General features: G+C 57.7%; 1 protein-coding gene across 1 annotated transcript in view; it reads left to right on the top strand.

Moving 5' to 3' along the window:
- The window catches only part of ADGRL1 (adhesion G protein-coupled receptor L1), a 93,643-nt gene extending 79,579 nt beyond the window's left edge, over positions 1–14,064 (top strand). Inside the window, exons 10-24 of the mRNA XM_075061137.1 lie at positions 281–319; positions 1,523–1,706; positions 3,050–3,172; positions 3,242–3,447; positions 4,196–4,366; positions 4,956–5,165; positions 5,587–5,807; positions 7,283–7,349; positions 8,071–8,162; positions 8,424–8,592; positions 8,786–8,914; positions 9,283–9,379; positions 9,964–10,092; positions 10,531–10,548; positions 11,674–14,064. Coding sequence (XP_074917238.1) covers positions 281–319; positions 1,523–1,706; positions 3,050–3,172; positions 3,242–3,447; positions 4,196–4,366; positions 4,956–5,165; positions 5,587–5,807; positions 7,283–7,349; positions 8,071–8,162; positions 8,424–8,592; positions 8,786–8,914; positions 9,283–9,379; positions 9,964–10,092; positions 10,531–10,548; positions 11,674–12,452 — 2,634 coding nt within the window. The 3' untranslated portion in view covers positions 12,453–14,064. The remainder of the gene's footprint in view (positions 1–280; positions 320–1,522; positions 1,707–3,049; positions 3,173–3,241; positions 3,448–4,195; positions 4,367–4,955; positions 5,166–5,586; positions 5,808–7,282; positions 7,350–8,070; positions 8,163–8,423; positions 8,593–8,785; positions 8,915–9,282; positions 9,380–9,963; positions 10,093–10,530; positions 10,549–11,673) is intronic.
- The last annotated feature ends 7,963 nt before the right edge of the window (positions 14,065–22,027 follow it).

Genomic DNA, 22,027 nt, shown 5'->3' on the forward strand with positions numbered 1-22,027 from the left:
TTGGCTAGTTACTCAATCATTAATGGCTAGTTACCCAATGGGTATTGGCTCATTGTCAGCTAGTTACCCAATGGTTATCGACCAGTATCTGTGATTGACACTGGGGCTAGTAGGGATCTGATGCAGGAAGTGCAGATTTGGCTCCGAGGCCCCAAGATAGGAACGTATCCTGGACAATCAAAGCCCGGATCCTCGGTGCTGGGATCTGGCCCTGACCGTTCCTTCTTGTCTGTTCCCCCTTCCCCCCCTGCTCTGCCTTCCGCGTGTCTGGCGCCTTCAGATGCACAAGCGAGAGCGGACCTGTAAAGACTACATCAAGGTGAGTAGGGGGCTCCTGGGCTCCCCAACCCTAATCAGCCCTGCAGCTGGCCCCCGCAAAACCACCACAGATGGGAAGCTAGTTATGGGGCTTCGGCCTGGAGAGTGCGCTTCTCTTACACCGGGTTGCCAGCAAGATAACTGCTTTCAGGAGGGTTACTCCAGATTTACACCGGGGACTGACTGGGGAGTCGCCCCCAGTGGAGTTACTCTGGATTTACACTAGGGGATGAGAGAGGAATCGGCCTCAAATGAGTTTACTCCGGATTTACACCACGGAGTGAGAGGGGAATTGTGATGGGATCCTGGGGTACAACCTGGAACTGTGGGACCATTGTGCCCCCTTAACTCTCCAGGCTGGGCTGTTGCACACAAAGCTACGCCAGTGACAAGCAGCAAACCCCTCTGGGTGCTCTGATCACTCAGCCATCAGCATGTGGAGCCCCACACCCAGCCAGATTGTGTGAAAGCTCCCTGAGCCACTCATGAATCGTACAGAGAGAGGCACCAGTCAGTCATCCCAGACCCCAGCCTTGCACCCCAGAAATATACCATCTGACACTGCTCAAAGCTCCCACAGACAGTGCAAGCTCATTGGTCAGTTCACCACTCCTGCCAAAGGGTAGTGGATCTGCAACAGCCCTTGTTAACCTGAGCTGAGATTCCCCCAGCACTTCAGCCAAAACCCCACTGTTTGAGGTCAAATGTAAACCCAATTTGTTAAGGCCAGGAAGCCTGATCATAGGTGATTAGAAGTAGCAGCCATAGAGCTCAACGTCCGTAGCCGGCATGAAGATCCAAGTTTGTTACCTAAGAAATAAAAACAAATTTTCCGTCTAAACGCTAGAGACTGAGCAAGATCGTCAGTCTTCCAACCCCAGCTTGGCAGAGGTGGAGCCCCGGTTCCAGGACTAGCTATTGGCCAAGGGAGACATGGAGATACACCCCCTAGCCTTGAGTCAAGGGGGCAGGGGGAGGAGGCCGAGCTGTTGCTCCGGGTGGGGTGGGGGTAGCTCTGGTGCCCTGGGGCATCGGGGCAGGCAGTCTGGGGGCGAAAGAAGGGACTGCAGTTCTAGAGGGGAGCTTGCTCCCCCCGAGGGAACCCCGGGGTCTGTCTGAGAATCCTGTCTGAGCTCCCAGCCCCAGCTCCCCTCTCGGGTTGGGGGCCAGCGCAGGGCTGAGCCGTGTCACCCCGGCCCCCCAGGCTGTGGTGGAGACCGTGGACAATCTACTGCGGCCCGAGGCGCTGGAGTCATGGAAGGACATGAACGCCACGGAGCAGGTGCACACGGCCACCATGCTGCTGGACATCCTGGAGGAGGGCGCCTTCCTGCTGGCCGACAACGTCAAGGAGCCCGCACGCTTCGTCACCACCCGGCAGAACGTGGGTGAGGGCCCCAGCCCCGATGCCCGGATGCCTGGGTTCTCCAGGGATCAGTGGGAGTAGTGATGGGGGGGCAGGAACGCTCATCCTAGCTCAAAAAGGCAGAGACCCCAATAATCCCCTTCTATCCTCAGCATCCTGGTCCACAAGAGGCAGAGGGGAAAGCTGATTCTGGGTCAGGCCTCTCACCTGGATGGCTGGGTCCTCTAGGGTTAGGGAGGTGGAGGGGGATCCACAAGGTCAATCCTGGCCCACAGTGGCAGAGACCCTACTATCCCCAATATCAATAGGCAGGAACCAATAGGCAGGTGGGGAAGATGAGCTTGGGCTTGGCCTCTTGTCCAGATTCCTGGGTCCTCCAGGGACTGGATCGGTGGATGACCCCAATTCACAGCATGGTAAAGGGAAGTCTGGTGGGTGGCTGGGGCACCTGGTGTTTCTCAGGGCAAACTCCTCCCACGTGCAGGACAGATGTGTATGCAATGCATGTCCTGGATGGATGCATGGATGTGCGGGACAGATGTGTGTGCAATGCTTGTGCTGGATGGATGCATGGATGTGCGGGACAGATGTGTGTGCAGTGCATGCGCAGGATGGACGCATGTGCAGGGTGGATGCATGTGCAATGTGTGTGCAGGACGGAGGCGTGTGCAGAACAGATGTGTGCACGGGTCAGCTGCATGTGCAGGATGGATGTGTGTGTCTGTGTGATGTGTGCTCAGTATGGATGTGTGTACAGGATGGATGCATGTGGAATGTGTGTGCAGGATGGATGCATGTGCATGTGATGAGTGTGCAGGATGGCTGCGGGTGGAGGATGGATGCATTTGCGGGATGGATACTTGTGCAGGACGGATGTGTGTTCAATGCATGGGCAGGACGGATGTGTATGTGGAGTGGATGTGGATGCAGGATGGAAGCGTGTGAGTGGGATGCATGTGCGGGGTGGATGCATGTGCAGGACAGATGGGTGTGCGTGTGATGTGTGTGCAGGACAGATGCATGTGCATGTGATGCATGTGCAGGATGGCTGCAGGTGCAAGATGGATGCGTGTGCGGGGCAGAGGCGGATGCAGGAAGGATGTGTGTGTGTGCAATGCATGTGCAGGGCAGATGCATGTGCATGTGATGCCTGTGCGGGATGGATGCATGTGCGGGGCAGATGCAGCTGCAGGATGGACGTGTGTGCATGCGATGCGTGTATAGGGTGGATGCATGTGTACAATGCGTGTGCGGGATGGATGCATGTGCGAGGCGGATGCATGTGCATAGGATGCGTGTGCAGGACGGCAGGGCTGCATCACTGAGGCAGCATGCACCCCCCCCATCACGGTTCTCCCCCCGCAGTGCTGGAGGTGACGGTGCTGAACACGGAGGGCCAGGTGCAGGAGCTGGTCTTCCCGCAGGAGTACGCCAGCGAGAACTCCATCCAGCTCTCGGCCAAAACCATCAAGCAGAACAGCCGCAATGGTGAGTGGGGGACTGGGCACGTGGGGGGAACCCCAAGAAGCAGCACTAACCACCCCCTCTCCTCCCCAGGGGTGGTCAAGGTGGTCTTCATCCTCTACAACAACCTGGGCTTCTTCCTCTCCACCGAGAATGCCACAGTCAAGCTGAGCGGGGAGGCGGGCGCTCCCAGCCCCGCCCTGGTCGTCAACTCGCAGGTCATCGCCGCCTCGATCAACAAGGAGTCCAGCCGTGTCTTCCTCATGGACCCCGTCATCTTCACCCTCTCCCACCTGGAGGTGAGACACAGCCCAGCCACCAGGGGACACTGTGCTGCTGGTGTGCTGCCCCCACTGCCCTGGCTGTGCCCTGCCCCCATACACACCCCAGCCTGGCACCAGGGGGCGCTGGGCTGCTGGGATGCTGCCCCCACTGCCCTGGCTGTGCCCCATCCCCAAACACTCTCCAGCCTGGCACCAGGGGGCGCTGTGCTGCTGGGGTGCTCTGCCAATGCCCTGGCTGTGCCCTGCCCCCATACACACCCCAGCCTGGCATCAGGGGGCGCTGTGCTGCTGGGGTGCTGCCCCCACTGCCCTGGCTGTGCCCTGCCCCCATACACACCCCAGCCTGGCACCAGGGGGCGCTGTGCTGCTGGGGTGCTGCCCCTACTGCCCTGGCTGTGCCCTGCCCCCATACACACCCCAGCCTGGCACAAGGGGGCGCTGTGCTGCTGGGATGCTGCCCCCACTGCCCTGGCTGTGCCCCATCCCCATACACACCCCAGCCTGGCACCAGGAGGTGCTGTGCTGCGGGGTGCTGCTCCCACTGCCCTGGCTGTGCCCTGCCCCTATACACACCCCAGCCTGGCACCAGGGGGCGCTGTGCTGCTGGGGTGCTGCCAATGAGAATCTGGACACACACATTCCAGTGTATCCCTCCATCCTTCTATGCCCCCACCCCGTACCTGGGTGCCCTGTGATGCTCGTGCTCCCGTCACCCCTGTTGTCACTGATGCGTCACCCCCTCCCCCCCGGCTGTTCCCCACAGGCGAAGAACCACTTCAACGCCAACTGCTCCTTCTGGAACTACTCGGAGCGCTCCATGATGGGCTACTGGTCGACGCAGGGCTGCCGCCTGGTGGAGACCAACAAGACACACACGACCTGCGCCTGCAGCCACCTCACCAACTTCGCGGTGCTCATGGCGCACCGTGAGATCGTAAGAGTCTGGGCTCGGGGGCAGGGCAGGCACTGGGGGCACCTGCTCCCGCAGCCCTCAGCTGGTCTGAGCACAGAGTCCCCCCCCAGTGGCTGGTCGGTGTGCACTGTCCCCTCTCTCCCGCAGCTGCTCTGTGCATGCTGTCCCCTCCCCTCCCCAAAGAGACTGGTCTGTGCACACTGCCCCCCTCCAGTGGCTGGTCGGAGGATAACAGCCTACTGCTCCTTTAGCTCAAGTTGCAGAACTCCCAGCTCCAATCCCAGCTGACGGCTCCTGCTGGGGCGTGGGGGCAGGGTGTCTGCAAAGGAGCAAAGAGGAAGGAGGAGGAGGGGAGGCATTGCTGGAGTAATGGCAGAGGTGGGGGGGATGCATCTTTGAACTGTCTAGGTTAGGAGAGGATGGAGAGAATCCCCAGGGCGATGGGAGGCGGTGCCAGGAGTGGGGAGGATCCCTGGTGAAATGGAGGAGGGGTGCCTGGAGGGGAGCACCCCAGGGTGCTGGGAAGAGCTCCGGCTTTGGGCAGGGGCTCCCCCGCAGCACAACAGCCCCGGGGGCGCCCATCCTAACCCCCCTTCTCCTGCCACCCCAGTACCAGGGCCGCATCAATGAGCTGCTGCTGTCAGTGATCACCTGGGTGGGCATCGTCATCTCGCTGGTGTGCCTGGCCATCTGCATCTCCACCTTCTGCTTCCTGCGCGGGCTGCAGACCGACCGCAACACCATCCACAAGAACCTCTGCATCAGCCTCTTCCTTGCTGAGCTCCTCTTCCTCATCGGCATCGACAAGACGCAGTATGAGGTGGGGCCCAGCAGGGGGTGCCCTGCCCCAGCCCTCACAGCTGACCCCAGGGCCCCAGCATGGCTCTAGGAGGCGCTGTGCTGGAGGAATGGCCGGCAGGGCATTCATTCCGCCTCCCCTAAAATTTCCCTGCAGTTTCATTCTGGTGTCCCCTCTTTCATTACTGTGTTGCTGTAAGGCTCTTAAACAGGCCCCGTACTCCACCCCAGAGGCAGCTGCATCTCAGCACCAGGCGAGGGATCCCTGTATAAACAGTCCCCATGTGCCACACCCCAGAAGCAGCTGCATCTCTGCACTGGGCGAGGGATCCCTGTATAAATAGCCCCCACATGCCACATCCCAGAAGCAGCTGCATCTCTGCACTGGGCGAGGGATCCCTGTGTGTATCGCTAACCCCCTTGTCCCTCTTTCCCCTCCCCAGATCGCCTGCCCCATCTTTGCGGGGCTGCTGCATTACTTTTTCCTGGCAGCCTTCTCCTGGATGTGCCTGGAGGGTGTGCACCTCTACCTCATGCTAGTGGAGGTCTTCGAGAGCGAGTACTCCCGCAAGAAATACTACTACCTGGGTGGCTACTGCTTCCCGGCCCTCGTGGTGGGCATCGCCGCCGCCATCGACTACCGCAGCTACGGCACAGACAAGGCGTGAGTGCGGGGGCGGGGCTAAGACACTAATGGGGCAGGAGTGCTGGGGGTGGGTCTAAGGAACTGATGGGGGGTGAATGCCGGGGGCGGGGCTAAGGCACTGATGGGGCGGGAGTGCTGGAGGCGGGGCTAATGCACTGATGGGGTGTGAGTGATGGGTTGGGGCGAGATTAAGGCAGCAATGGGGCATGAGTGGTGGAGGGTGGGGCTATAGCACAGAAAAGGCATGAGTGCTAGTGGGCGGGGCACGAGTGCCCAGATGAGTGGGGCTATGAAACCAATGGGTGTGAGTCCCAGCAGCAGGCTGGATAAAAATTAACATGAAAAAATTTAAAATCTCATTTTTAATTTCATTTCTCTATAAAAACAAAGCTATTCAAAATTGAATTTGAAACTGACAAACTGATGTTAAGGCCTAAACTTATTCTGATCTATTACGGTAATTGTAATCAAATTACAAAAACAATAGGCAGCAGTAAACGTTTGCTGCCAAACTTTAAAGAAAGTCCAAACCCCTGAAGTGGTGGAAGTCACTGGCTCAGCACCTGGAACTGAAGTTTGTTGAAGAACTAAACCAGCTCTTGACAGCAGTAGCCTTATCTGTGTCCTTCTTTGCATTTTATACAACGAGTTCAGCTCAGTTCATTCAAAGTTGAAAACCCAACTGGGAGCTGAAAATATGGGAGAGTTTGTTTTCCTTTTGCAATCTGTAAATAAAACCAAGTGTGAGAGGATGAGATCTACTAGTTCTAAAATCTTGGCGCACAGGGTGACCAGCAACGATCACTGTGATTCACTAACTGCGGATAATGCTCCCTTCGTTTCATAAATCGGTTTGGTTTAAATGCAAACCAGGGTTTGAGAAATTCACTTTTTTCCCAGCATGTTTAAGGGAGTTTTATTTAACTAAGTTGTGAAAAGCATTTTAAAAATTGTGCCTTTTTAATTGAATTCCAATTTCTAGCCCAAGGCAGCTTGACACAAATCCCAAGTAAAAAATGACTCTGGTGAATAAGAAATGCGTCATTCACCATTTTCTAACATCATACAAAAATATAAAAAGCAAGAGTGTAAAGAGACGCATGTGAAGCTATAGACTTGCTTCAATAAATTCAGCTAGATCGAGCTAATCGTCCTGCTTAGCAAGCCCAATGGAGTGTAACAGATACGTTTAAATGCAAATCAACATGTTTTAAAGGTTGCCATCCAATAAGTCTTCACCGTCCTTTAGGAAAGTACCAAAAAAGTACAAACTCATATGCCCTGCTCAGGGTCAGGGCACTGGCATTGATGTGGCATGAGTGCTGAGGCGTATGGGGGAAATCCAGAGTGGTCCCTGTGCCCCATAGCTTCTCTGCAGTGCCCAGCCTCCTGGGACAGCCTCAGAAGGGGTGAGGGAGATTTGGGTGTCCTCCCCCATGCGGCCACCAAGTCAGCTTACCTGTAGCTAACACTCCTTCCCCCACTTCCCACAGCTGCTGGCTCCGAGTGGACAATTACTTCATCTGGAGCTTCATTGGCCCTGTTTCCTTCATTATCGTGGTGAGTCCGGAGGTGCTGTGGGGGGAGTGCAGAGACGTTCCAACTCCCGCAGTGTGACAGGCTGCTTCCCCCAGCCTCAGGCAACCCCCCAGGAAGGGATCAGCATCATTATCCCCACTGCCAAGACGGAGATAGAACCCAGGAGTCCTGGCTCCCAGCCTCACTTGCTGTAACTACTAGACCTCACTCCCCTCCCAGAGCTAGGGCTTGGACGCAGGTGTCCCAGCCCCGAACCTGTCCCACCAGCTCCAGCCACTGGCCCCTCACACAGCAGGGGGCGCTCTCCCCTAAGTCTAACTCCAGCACCCCAGCTCAGAGCTCTCAGCCTCATTGGCTTGGCTCTGATCTGTCCCTGGGTAAAGCCCCTCCCAGAACCCACTAACCTGCACTGGGGAATAAGTGGCCAGTGGAGCCATATGCTGGCTCACAGAAATGGGCCTCAGACAAATAGCAAAAGAAACCCTCCTACAGCCCTTCTCAGAGTAGGGCAGAGTGGTCACGGCACAGGGGGAGGGGCAGAGACACAGCCCCTCCCAGAGGGGCCAGACGGGTCACGGGGGCAGGGGCAAAGACACATCCCCTCCCAATGTGGGGCAGGTGGGGGAGCGATTGCACGAGTGGTTGGGGGAGAGGAGGTCTTGCAGCCAGCAGGGGAAGGGGTCGGAGAGGCAATGGGTGGGTCTGTTGCAGAACTGGGGTCTCACAGCTCCCTCGCCCCCAGGTCAACCTGCTCTTCCTCATGATCACACTGCACAAGATGAGCCGCAGCACAGCCGTGCTCAAGCCCGACTCCAGCCGCCTGGACAACATCAAGTGAGTGAGGCCGAGTCGGCAGGTGCTGGGGTTCCCCCACTGACACCCCCGCCTCTGGGAGGAGCTGGGGAGACACTGCACTGGTCACAGCCCCAGCTGGACAGGGCACGGGTGACCCCCGAAGTGGCTGCATCTCAGCGCCAGGCGAGGGGTCCCTGTATAAACAGCTGCCATGCCCCACCCCAGAGGTGGCTGCACCTCAGCACCGGGCAAAGTGTGTGGAGGATGCCATGGGTAACTCTCTGTGTCTCTCCCCTGCAGGTCCTGGGCGCTGGGTGCCATTGCTCTCCTCTTCCTCTTGGGACTCACCTGGGCCTTTGGCCTCCTATTCATCAACAAGGAGTCCATCATCATGGCCTATCTCTTCACCACCTTCAACGCCTTCCAGGGCATGTTCATCTTCATCTTCCACTGTGCCCTGCAGAAGAAGGTCAGGCACTGCCCTCAGCCAGGAGAGGGGCAACAGCAGAGCAGAGGGGAGCCCAGGGCTGGGGTAGCAGGGGCTGCAGGTCGGGAGTGAGGGGCAGCAGCAGAACTTGGGGAGGAGCCCAGGGCTGGGCTAGCAGAGGGTCTCCCAGCCCAGTGCACTAACCCCGGTCATCCCCCCACCGTCGCCTCCACAGGTGCACAGGGAGTTCAGTAAATGTCTGCGTCACGCATCCTGCTGCCTGCGCAGCTCCCCAGGGGCCACACTCGGCTCCCTCAAGACTTCAGCCATTCGGAGCAACAACCGCTACTACACAGGCACGCAGGTACGGGGGGCAGAGCCCTGCCTGGGCTGGGCGGGTGGGGGGAGTGAACGGAGCCCTCTCTGGGCTGGGGATGGGATCAGAGTGGGGGGGGCAAATGGGGACAGACATGCAGAGCCCCGTCCTAGGGCTGGGGACAGATGGACAGAACCTTACCTAGTGCAGGGGGTGTGATGTGGGGCAGGGGACAAAGCCTTCCCCCAGGGCTGCAGGTGGGCAGACAGAGTCCTCCCTAGAGATGGGGACGGGGTGTGGGGGAGGTGCCAGACTCTCTCTCAGGCAGGGCTGGGGTCTCTGGGGGTGGGACAGGCAGCCAGGGATGTCAGTGTCTGAGCTCCCCCACCGACAAACACCCCCCGTGTCTCTCACAGAGTCGGATCCGGAGAATGTGGAACGACACCGTCCGGAAACAGACAGAGTCAAGCTTCATGGCGGGGGATATCAACAGCACCCCCACCCTAAACCGAGGTGAGACCCCCCCCGACCCAGCACCCCCTGCTCAGCACCCCCACCCTGAACCAAGGTGAGACCCCCCCCACCCAGCACCCCCATCCTAAACCGAGGTGAGCCCCCCCAACCAGCACCCCCACATTGAACCGAGGTGAGACCCTCCCACCTAGCACCCCCACTGTGAACCCAGGTGAGACCCCTCTACCCAGCACCCCCTGCCCAGCCCGCCAGACCAGGTGAGACTCCCACAGCACCTCCCTGACAAAGGTGAGCCCCCATTCACACTCCACTCTGAACGGTGAGACCCTACACCTCAGCACCCACCGTGACTGCAGGTGAGACATTGCCCTCCCACCCACAACACCGCCACGCCTGACAATGCCGGTTGAGACCTCCAATGGTCCACCCGAATCTTGCAGCCCCTGGACTCTCTCCCTTGGTGGCGTCAGATCCCTGCACTGCCCCAGCCAGCCCTGCTCAGGGTAGTGTGCTGGGTTGGCTGTTTGCCCGGCAGGGGGATATGTTCCCCATTACCCCTTGGGCTTGGGGGGCCATGGGAGGCCCCACAGGGGAGCTGACACTTGTCTCTGCTGCCACTGCAGGGACCATGGGGAACCACCTGCTGACCAACCCGGTGCTGCAGACCCGGGGAGGCACCAGCCCCTACAACACCCTCATCGCCGAGTCCGTGGGCTTCAACCCCTCCTCGCCCCCCGTCTTCAACTCCCCAGGTAAGACCCTCCAGCCCCCCCCATCCTCCTCCAGGTGCGAGGACACACCCCGCCGCCCCCTAAAGTCCCCCAGTCTGGGGACATCGCTGGAGGGGACCCACTCACTGGGATCCCACTTTCCTTCCTGCCCGGTATTTGGGGAGAGCCCTGTAGGGGTGTGGTGTGGTCCCCTTAAATCTTCTCCCAAGAAGGGAGTTCTTGAGTTTTGCGCATTTCTCAGCAGGGGGCGCTGTGGGAGTGGGATGGGAGCACTGGCTGTGGGGTGGGTTCCTGGTTACTCCAGCCCCGTCATCTCCCAGCAGGAGGTGCCGTATGGAAGCACAGAGAGGTCCATGGGCGGGGGGTGGTCAGTGTTTGCTTTGGGGGTGCTGCCCCCTGCCTGCCCTATAACCTTCTCTCTCTTGTCTCCCCCTCTCCACTCACTGGCGCCACCTGCAGGGAGCTTCCGAGAGTCCAGTACGTCCCTCCTTTCCAGTTCCATTTCGCAGTAATGTTTCCTTCATTGCTAGTTTGACTGGCAGGCTGGGGGTGGGGCAGAGCCAGGACAGACGGGTGCAGGCAGCCAGGAGCTGGCGTGGAGCCTGGCCTCTCCAGCAGGGGGCGCTGTGGGCAATTCTATAAAGGGGTTCAACTCTTGCATTCACTGCCTTGGACAAAAGAGGGAGACTCTGAACAAATGTCACTAGGACCGTGTCTTAGTGGCCTATGGGAACGCATCTATATTGCTCTCCTGCTGGGCTCGATTGTTCCTGTGGTCCTATAGTCCCGTATAGCCCTCCTGCTGAGCCGTATTGGACCTCTGGTCCCTATACGCCTGTACTGCCTACCTGCTGAACCAGATCAGCCCCATGGTCCCTGTAGTCTCATATAACCCTCCTGATGGACCATTTTGGTCAGTACAGTCCAGTATCTGACCAGCAGTCAATACTTGGTGTTTCAGAGCAAGGCAGCCTTGACCCCGGTGATGCGCCTGAGCAGCAGAGGACGGGGGGCTCCCCAGCTCGGGTGGTGGATCCCCCAGATCTCAGCACTAGGGGTCCCAATGTTTTGGAGCTGGAGATGGGGGGAAAGGGGCCCACTATCTCAAACCCTCATAGATTTGGTTGCAGGTCGGGGGGTGACAGGTATGTGTGTTGGGGGAGGCACACAGGACTGGATTGGGGAATCTGTTATGTCTGACCAGCTTGTGCCCCTAGATCTGGGGGGCTGAGTTCTCAGCTCCCATCAGAAAGCCCAGCCCAAAGCAGCACCTGGCTCTAGCTGAAGATGGGAGCCTGTGTGGTGGGGGGGGGGGGGCAGCCATGGCCCATTTCCACTCGAGGCTGGGTCTGACCTGGCACCGGGAGCTGATGAGTCTTGGATCAGACACCATATGGGAGCTCTGGGACAATCACACCCCCAGGGTGGTGATGGGGGGTGGGGGTACGACCTCTGACCCTGCCACCCAGCTCTTGCTGACCTCCCTGCTCACACCTACCCCCTGTCCTTTTTCAAAAATTCCCAGGAGCGCCTCCCAGTGCCTCCCTCCCGCCCCCACTAACTCCCCCTCTCTCTCTCTCCCCCCTGCCCCACCCCCAGCAGAGCACCCCATGAACAACAGCCGGGACGCCTGCGGCATGGACACCCTGCCCCTCAATGGCAACTTCAACAACAGCTACTCCCTCCGCAGTGCTGACTTCCCGGCCGAAGGCGCCAAGATGGCCGACTGCCGGCGCAACCTCAGCGACGCCGCCGCCTTCGAGAAGATGATCATCTCGGAGCTGGTGCACAACAACCTACGCGGGGGCGCCGGCGGCACGGCCAAGGGGGCGCCCCCTACAGGAGGGGCCGGCCCGGCCGAGCCCAGCAACCCCTCCTGCCCACCTGCCCCCCCCAGCGGCGGTGGGCCTGGCGAGGAGGAGGCAGCGGCGCCCGAGGGCCCGGCCCTGAGCCACGAGGAGAACCTGGAGATCGAACTCATGTACAAGGCCCTGGAGGAGCCGCTGCTGCTGCAACGGGCTCAGTCGATCCTCTACCAGAGCGACCTGGAGGAGTCCGAGAGCTGCACGGCCGACCTGACTGAGGGCGGAGACGGCCAGGCCCCCTCTCCCAACAGGGACTCCTTGTACACCAGTATGACCAACCTGAGAGACTCCCCTTACCCGGACAGCAGCCCTGAGGCGGTGGGGGAAATCCTCCCCCACACCCAAGCCATCAACGAAATCTACTACACCAACCGGCCTGCCCTGGTGCCCCGCAGCCAGCTCCAAGCCTACTACCAGGTCCGGAGACCGAGCACTGACGGCTACTTGGTTCAAGCCGGCTTAGAGGGCCCAGTGCCAGAGGGAGACGGTCAAATGCAGCTGGTGACCAGTCTCTGAAAGCCAGGAGCGGACTGAGGAGCCGTCCCAAGCCGTCGACTCTCCTCCCACCTCATCCCACCTTTGCCAAAAGGAGCCCCTCTCCCCAGGCCATGGCCTGGCCTTTTTAATTTTTGCTCTGGGATGCTGAGAGAGAGAAGGGTGGGGCGCTGCAGAAGGACACAGGCCAGGGGAAGAAAGAGAGGTGGTGTGAATCTCCTCTGGGAAGGGGGGCCATCTTGTCTAGCTTCCTCCTGCCCACCTGGTGGAGACAGGAGGGTGGAAATCGGGTGGGGGGGGGTGCGATTTCTGTTTTTGAAGGGAAGGAAAGGAAGGAGGAGGGGCGGGAAGGAAGGAATGAAAAAGGCACTGGGCTGGACACAGGATCTCAATGTTTTGTTTTTTAAGGTCGTCCCTCTTCCGTTTCTTTACGTTGGTTTTGTGGGGAGAGAAGATCAAAAAGAAGTGGAGCAGGGAAACCAATTTTCTTTTTAAGGCATGTTAAGAAACAGATCAGAACCATAGGGGAGGGGCCGGCTGGGCCTGTATCAGAGTCCCAGAACAACCCCCACACACACACTGGCACCCACATATAGGCCATCCCTGCTCCCTCATGTATGCACCTTGGTGATGTTAAAGAGGGATCCGATTGGTCCAGAGAGGGGCGGATGGAGCATCCTCCTATGGCCTCCACTGTCTTCTAGACGAACTTTGCCAAAAACCATAATCTGTATAAATATATAGAGAATTATAAAGAGAGAGCTATATCGAGAGAGAGAGAGAGGTGGGGGTGGGGATTGTTTGGGGTCTGGATAGAAATTATGTTGAATCCGGTGCTGACCTTCCAGTATTTGTCAGCTGGGGGGAACTGAGGCACGGTGGAGAAGGGACTCTTAAACTCACTCATTGACAGGGTTTTGAGTTCAGTTCTTTTTTAATGCCAAGCCATCAGCAAAGTCCGCAGGAGACCGGGGCAGGGGTGCATTTTTTTTTCTTTCAAAAGCATCCTGGGCACCAGGAAGGGCTGATGCACAACCTTGTTTCCAGCGGAGGAGGAGATGGTGCTGAGGTGGCCGTCTTTGATTTGGATTTTTGTTTTCCTTTGCTGTGTGGCGCACGCACACACATACCCTGCCTTTCACAGCTCACAAATCAAACACACATCACCACCCTGCTCCGGGAGCTAGCAGAGGAAACTGGGAGCCGAGGGGTTCTTCCTGGGCCGTCGGTGTAATTGTTCAATATGCATTCTCCACTCTCACCCGCCGCTGCCCTGCTGCCGCCACTTTGGTCACGACGCTCACGTCATTTTCCTATGGCTCAATGGGAAGCTCGGAAACTTCTGCAGCTCTCGCCCCTTCTGCGTTTTCCAGCTCTGCTTTTATTTCCTCCTCTGAAGACATGCAGAAGTCAGGTGCCTCATGGGAGCTGCTTTCTGAACCCGGTTGGGTCAAGATGAGGGTGGGGAGGACTTTGGGGGGAGGGGGCAATTTGACAATTGAACCATTTTCCCCTCCAAATCAGTCGGATCATCTTCGAGCAAAAGAACAACAGAAACCCAAATGGCACTTTTTTTTTTTCTTTCAAAGGACAAAACAACAAAAAACAAAAATTTCTCCCTTTTCAAGCACAACTCTGAATTCTCTCACCCTCTTCTTCTTGAGAGAGACCATGGGAGCCAATATCACATGAATATGTCATTTCGCCGGGGCGGGGGGGGCTTAGGGTGGGGTGGAGGGTTAATTCGGGGGAGGGGGGCAGGGATACAGATTGAAATGCTGTAAATATGAAATTTCAGACAAACAACAAAAAGGGGAATTGAGGAATCCCTTGAAAAATGAAACAAGGATTTAAAAAAAAATATACAACCAATCAACCACAGTCCCAGGGAACAGTTTGTGTCCTGGAATTAAAATATATATCTATAGATATATAGATATATACTGAGCTCTGCTCAAGCCCTATTGACTGTTCGGGGCAGGGGCAGATGAAGGGAACAAGGAGACCCCCTCCCCTTTTGACGAAGACAGGGGAAGGGATCGCAAAGACTAAGAGCAGATTTTTACAATCAAAACAAAAAAAAAGAAAAAAACTGTTTTTGGCACAATTTTTATGTAATATATACATATAATGCGTCATTTCTGTGACTTTCTCAACATTCCCTTTTCCTTCTGGATAAGGTCCTTTTTTCATACATCTTGACATGGATCAGTCATTTTCTCACTCACTGCCACTGTGGAATTGTGGGTAAAAAAAAAAAATTACTGTAAGACCCAAAGATACTGTAATTGTAGGTTAGGAACATTGTTTGGGGTTTATTTTGCTTTTTTTCTGGCTGGGGCTGTTGGGTGTTGGGAGTTTTTAAGTCTATGGTTATTTATTTGCATCCCTCTGGGCTGGAAGGCATTTGATGGGGTCGAGTTGAAGGGCCAGGTGGGCGTGTGGTTCAGATTCATGGAGTGTGGAAGGGTTTCGCTTTCTGGTTCCTTTTCTCCCAGCCTGTGGAACTACTGGAGAGTGTATGAGAGATCATGGGGGGTTTTAGGACGGTCCTGGGCTTCATTGGCTCGGATGTAGTGACTTAAAGGTTGGATAGAAGAGTGGCGACATAAGGGACCTCTGGAGATGGTGCCCAAGGAGCTTGGGAAACTCAAGCTCCCACTCCCAGTGGCCAGCAAACACCCTGGGTGAACTGTAGGGTGTAGGTGACAAGTGGGTGATATTTATGGTGTTGCCTTGGCCAGTTGTCTCTGGCCAGACACAAGAGCAGCAAAGGGCTGGATAGGCCCTGAAAAGCTTTTTCCAGCTTCAGGGCTTGGTGGGGGTAGACGGACCACCCGCTAGTGTCATTCCCCTGCCCCATGCAGAGCAACCAGCCCTTGACCACCAGGGCCATCACTGAGAGCTGAGTGCCCGTGAAACCCACAGGCAGGATGGCTGGCAGGCTCCCCGCCCAAGCCAAGCGGCCAATAGGACAGCTGAGGCATGCAGGGAAACTGGCCTGCAAAGCCTCCTGGGATACTGAGGGCTGCTTCAGTGACTCTGTTGGAGCTGTATGCCAGGCCACAGACCCCCCCCCCCAAGTTCACCCCGAACACTGCGGCTTGCACCAGAGTCAATGCAGCATCCAGGTCTGTTACTCTAGGACAGTGTTTCCCAAACTTGGGATGCCGCTTGTGTAGGGAAAGCCCCTGGCAGGTCGGGCCGGTTTGTTTACCTGCTGTGCCCGCAGGTTCAGCTGACAGCGGCTTTCACTCGCCGCGGTTCGCTGCACCAGGCCAGTGGGAGCTGCTGGAAGCGGCGCAGGCCGAGGGACGTGCTGGCCGCCACTTCCAGCAGCTGCCATTGGCCTGGAGCAGTGAACCGTGGCCAGTGGGAGCCGCGATCGGCCAGACCTGTGGACGCAGCAGGTAAACAAACCAGCCTGGCCCACCAGGGGCTTTCCCTACACAAGTGGCGTCCCAAGCTTGGGAAACATTGCTCTAGGATATTTGAGTGTTTTATTCAACAACCGATGACTTACCCCCTCATTTGCTCCTCAGTCTCCTCCTTTTGTCCAGTGCCCAGCCCAGGCCCTGGGCTCAGCAGAGCCTGAGCCAAGAGAGTGGAATGGGGGTGTCAGCTGCACAATCTCTTTTGCACCTCTAGGATAACAGAGCACAGCTTCTGCCCATCCTGGCCTTGGCATGAGAACAGCTCCAGCTCCCATTGCACTGAGGGGAGCCATTCCCAGCCACCCCCCAATGGGAACTGCCCATCGATCCCCTGATGGGAGCTGGGCTGGGGTCTGGTCTCCAACCCTCATCTCCCACTCTGCTCCAGGAGCCTGCATTTCACCCTCCCCGTCACAAGTGCAATGAGTTCGTTAGCTGAGCAGGGACAATGGGTTTTCAGGATGCAAGGGGACATTTAAGCAGCAGGTTTGTTCTCTTGCTGGGTGTTGCATTTGGAGGCTATTTGAAAGCTGAGTGTGGGGGCGATTGGAGCCGCATGACTTTTGCGCCGATGAAATCTTTGCAGGGCGCTTGGGGGTTGGGACGGCTGCCTCGCGACGCCTCCCAGGGAGCAGCTGTCCAACCAGGGCTCCCGTCTGTGTCATGGATGGCTTTGGTTGCGTGGGCTGTTACTCACATGGGGCTTAGTGCCCAGATCCGTTTGGAGGGAGAGGTCAATTCTGCACTTCCTGTTCTGGGGGGTTGGAAATTCCTCTGCTCACAGCCCAGCAAACCAACCAGCCTTTTGCCCTCCCATTTCGCCCATGGCTGGTGCCACCTGGACATTTCTGCATCCAAGGTGCAGCCCTTCGGCAGGCCTAGCCCCACCCCCACCCCAAAATCAAAGACATACCTGGCGGAGCAAGGGGCTGGCTGCCTCTGGCTAGTGCTGGTGGAAGCCAACAGTGCTCAGGGAGGGGGGCTCCCAGGTTGGCAGGTTATCGTGAGAGTAAGTAGAGCCTGGCACGGCGCAAACAACCCCCCCAGCACCCGAGCTGGGCTGGGTCCCACTGGCCTGAGCCCCATGAGCAGTAGCTGGATTAGCGCGTAATCTCGCGTCTTCATCACCTTGCACTTAGTGCAGCCTTTACCCCCAGTGCCCACTGCGAGCGTGTGGGAGTGGCATGTGCCCACTGGCACTCGTAGCTATGCCATGTGTGGCAGCAGCGCTCTGTTCAGCCCCAGCAGAGCGAGCGGAAAGCTATTGGTGGGTTTCCTCTGTGAGGCAGGAGCCCAGATAGTGCAGTGATGGCCCCTAACGTGCTCTGGCCAAAGAGACCCCAGGGCCAAAGTCACTGTGCTGGGGGTTCCCGGGGCTGGGGTATCGCAGGGGGGTGCAGTCTTGCCTTGGGGGGGCAGTTCCTGTGGTATCGCAGGGGGGTGCAGTCGTGTCTGGGAGGGGTTGTGTCTCGGGGGGTTACTGGGGTGCAACAGGGGGGTGCAGTTGTGTCTTGGGGGGGTGGTTCATGTGGTATCAGAGAGGGGTGCAGTTGTATCTCGGCAGGGCAGGTTTCTGAGGTACAACAGGGGGGTGCAGTCATGTCTCAGGAGGGTGGTTCCTGGGGTATTTCACGGGGGTGCAGTCGTGTATTGGGGGAGCGGTTCCTGGGGTATCGCGGGGGATGCAGTTGTGTCTCAGGGTGTTACTGGGGTACAACAGGGGGTGCAGTTGTGTCTCGGGGGGTTACTGGGGTGCAACGGAGGGTGCAGGTGTGTTTTCTACCAGAGTGGCTCTAACGTGGCTTCCTATCCAGGTCCTTGAGCTGATCTGGCATGGGTGCCCCTCCCCCATTTCTTTACATTTTTCCGATGCCTGTGGGACCCTTGTCACTTGGCTGCTCTTGGGGGGGTTGGCCCCAGCTCCCCATCTCTGGGCGGGAACTTAGCAGGGACTCTCCTTTCAGTGCATCTCCCCATTTGACCGCGTCGCCCCCTGGTGGCTGTAAATGGCTCTAACAGCCTCCTGCTGACCCTCAGCAGCATGTATCTGTTCCTGGGGTTTGGGGGGGCACGCTCTGGGGTGAAGGCCTCTGGGTCTAATCGCAGTGGTGATGGCAGCATGGTCTGAGCTTGGACCCATCAGCCCCCCCACTTCGCTGACTGACGAGCCAGCTCTGATCTGAGGGAGGGCAACCAGGTCTCTGTCAGTGGGGGGGGTCAGGGGGACCCTGCCTGTGCTCCGATGTATAGAATGTTGCTCACTCTTTTTCTACGTGGCTTTTTTGATTTATCTGGGGTGGGGGGAAACAAGCCGTCCTGAGAGTGGGATCGGGGGTGGGGTACAGTGTATCAGGGGGGTTGAATTGTGCGGGTGACCTCCCTTTAAACCCCTCCCGCCCATCTCCCCCATTGGCCCCCACACCCACCAGCCTCTTATTTCATGGGTGGTAGGTCCTGGTAGGACACTCACTGTCGGGGCAATCTCTCGCCCCAGTTCGGCTTGCCACTTGTGTAGAGCTCCTCCTCTCTTGCTGGTCAACTGGCCTCCAGCCATGGAGAGCCCTGCTCTCCCAGCTCAGCCTGCCCCCCATCTCTTTGGGACCAGTGTAACACTGAGGGCCTGGGCAAACTCCCAGCTCCAGAGTCTTTAAAGTTGGGGAAGGGGCCCTTCCCTCATCCCCCAACCCATCCTGGCTGTCCCCCTCTGACCCATGCGCCAAACCCGTTCCCAGCCCCCAGCTGCAATTGAAGCCAGGGAGCCACAAAATCCTGCCCCCCGGGCCATCCATGATCCCCAACCCAGCCAGTCCACCCCCTCAAACGCCTTTATGTATTGGAAAGGCAGAGCTTCAAGCTCTCCAATCAGCTTCCAACTCCAGCTCCGCCCACCAATGAGAAGCCTGTGCCTCACCCTTTCCATGAGAGATCTCCTCTGTGACTGGCTAGCTGTTAGCCAATGGCTAGGAAGATGTGCTTATTTGGTGACTCCATTTCCCATGGGGTCATGGGCCAAGTTGGAATGGAGCAGCTGCAGCCCCACAGAGTCCACAGCCCCATGAGGGGGATTAGAACCCACGACTTGCTGAGCCTAAATCCACCTGTGCAAATTCTGCACCCAGCCAGTAGGGGGTGGTGGTGCAGGCACCATCGCATTGCAGCAGGGAATGGGGGAGATGCTGCTGCACCTCTCCTGCCCACTGCACGTGGATAAGGTGTCTCTGAGCCCTTCCCTCACCAGGAGATGGCACAAGGTGGGGAACCCCATAGCCCCACCACATGGCCAGCCACCCATGAGGACCTTCCTGGGGCCCTTCAGGCACCCAACCCTCCCCACCTCCTTGAGCTGAGGGTGCAGCTCTCCCAGCTGGGAGCTAGTAGAAGGTTGTTGTCCTAATTAGCGGGTTCTTTCTCTGCCACACCCTATGGGTTTAGCTCCCCCCTTTTCCCATCACACCCCTTGTTGGCCCAATGCCACCATGTGTTACAAGGCCTGTCCAATGGGTGCCTGCAGAACAGCGCCACCCTCATGCCTGATGGGTCTTGGGACGGGGCTTCCATGGCAGCCAGGGCTGGGAAGGAACTGGTGGTGACTAGAGAAACTCAAATACCAAATAACAAGAGCATCAGATCTACAGCAACCCAACTAAGATCGGGGTCCCCATTGTGCCGGGTGCTGCATAGACCTACAAGACACCCCTCCACACACACACACCTCAAAGACCTGACTCTCCAGATAGCCAAGAGTTGGGGAAGGGAAACTGAGGCACAGAGCAGGGTGGTAACTTGTCCACGGTCACCCAGTTGGGCAAAGCTGGAAACAGAACCCGGCCTAGTGCCTCATCCAAACTGCCCAGCCCCGGTTCCCATCGCCAACCCGCCTGGAGCCGCAGTGCATCCTGGCTGGCTGAAAAAGCCAGAAGAGTCCTGTGCCTTTAGACGTGACCTTGCCTCCCGCACCCCGTGTCACCCCAAACCACAGGCCAGTGAGATCCTCAGGGCTGCACACTATGGGCAACTATTTCCTGTGGGGAACTCAGCTTCCTTTGTGCGCTGGGGCCTGTACTAACCTCGCTGCGCGTCGGTGGTTCCGATCTGTCTCCTTCCCTGTCTGCGCTTTTCGTTCCTTCTTTTCTTTGGTTCTTTCCTGCTCTCTCTGTCTCTCACTTCGAATTCCATTGCTCCTTCCTTCCTCTGTTCAATATGCCAAACCAATTTTGGGTCGAGTGCATTAAACAGAACAAAAGACAAAAGAATTATAACAATAACGACGATGCAGATCATTTAAAAAAAAAGAACAAAAAAATACAAAAAAATGGCAACTATTCTTGAGTTACAAACTAGAAATTCAAACAATAAAGGAAACAAGAGTTCTTGGAACCAAGGGGCCGAGAGCTGGGTGGTTTTGTTCCAGTGGGTGCGGCAGGCGGGGCGGGGGGTTGAATGGCACAGCAGGCAGGACAATGAAAGTCTGGGGTCAGGGATGGTGCCAGGGGAAGGTGCCAGGGAGTGGGGGGTGATGCCAGGAGCTGGAGAGGGGATGCTTGAGGGGGTGGGTGATGCCAGGGGGCTCAGGGGTGCGTGATTGGCTGTTTAGGGTTATTCCTCCCCCACCCCATTCTCTGTTTATTAGCCCCTTCTGTGTCAGCCCAGCATCTAGGGAGCCCCTTAGTCAGGGCCGGCTTTAGGAAGTGCGGGGCCCAATTCGAACAGTTTTGACAGGGCCCCGACAGGGATGACTAAAAAAAAAACCAAACCAAAACAACAACAAAAAACACCTGTAAAAAAACACGTGGGGCTTGTATTCACCGGGCGGTGCTCTGAGTCTTCGGTGGCACTTCGGTGGTGGGTCCTTCACTCTCTTCAGGTCTTTGGTGGCACTGAAGGACCCGCTGCTGAAGACCCAGAGCAAGCGAAGGACCCGCCGCTGAAGTGCCGCTGGAGACCCGAAACGCCGCCAGGTGAGTAAAAATTAAAAAGGCGCCTCTAGCCAGGGAAGGGATTCTCACTGGCTGCGGGACCCTCTTAGGCGTGGGGCCCGATTCGGGGGAATTGGTGGATTGGCCTAAAGCCAGCCCTGCCCCTAGTGGTGGCTCCAGGACGCTGCTGAGCCAGAGAACAGCTAGGTTGGGTCAGGGTCCATCAACCCCAAGACAGAATCCGCCTTTATGGTCACCACCCGGGAAGCCTGGCTATTTCTACCACCAGGGGGCGCTGTGCAGGCCCACACCTCAATCACACCCACCCAGACAGACAGCTGTGGGGGGATGGGGGGCTCCGGGCACACGGTGGCCCCATCACTGTGGATGCGAACGAACGTGGTCCCCAGGGGTCAGTGCCCGGCATCGCCTCAGCCTGGTTCTGGTTTTCAGAGCCCCATTGGGAGCTGGCAGCCTGGCAGCCCCTCAGCTCCCCCCACCCCCATGTTCTGGGAGCCCCGTCTCTGTGGCCCTGGCTGCCCTGGTGCCCCTCTGCACAGACCATGAGGGCAGCTGCCACCTCCACACACCCTGGAGCTGAGACCCCCCTCAAACTCATTTCATAGTCAGGCCCAGGCCCCATTCCCTGCCCTGGGTCTGTATCAGAGCCAGCACCCCCTAGAGTGGCAGGGCCCTGTGTCCTATTTCCACCCCCGAGTCAGGCTGAATTTGATAACAGTGATTAGATTGGGGATGGGGGGGAGGTTGGGAGTCAGGACTCCTGGGTTCTATCCTTAGCTCCAGGGACGGGGAGATGAGACTGCATCAGCCCCCTGCAGACAGCAGCTCACATGCACCAGAATCAGGCCTGGCTTGGAACTGGGAGACTCCCAGGGAATTTGGGGGAGGGGAGGGCATAGCGATTGCTTGGAGGGGAGCAGGACTGTGTGAAAGGCCTTGGGGTCGCCATCCTGCCTTTCCTCTGCTGGCCAGGAGATGGCAGCAAACCCTGGCGAGCAGGACTGGCCCTGCCAGGGTGAGTTAGGAAGGGAGGGATGGATCAGATACACCCCCAGGCAGGGCCGGTGCAACCATTTAGGCCAACTAGGCGGTTGCCTAGGGCGCCAAGATTTGGGGGCACCAAAAAGTGGCGCCCCCAAAAAATTTTTTAAATGGTTGCAGTGGCTGCTGCTGGAGGGGCTGAGCTGCCGGCAGCAGCAACTGCCTGCCGCCGGCAGCCCAAGGT

Source organism: Chelonoidis abingdonii, chromosome 26, assembly GCF_003597395.2.
Source record: "Chelonoidis abingdonii isolate Lonesome George chromosome 26, CheloAbing_2.0, whole genome shotgun sequence".
NCBI classification, from domain to species: Eukaryota; Metazoa; Chordata; order Testudines; family Testudinidae; genus Chelonoidis; species Chelonoidis abingdonii.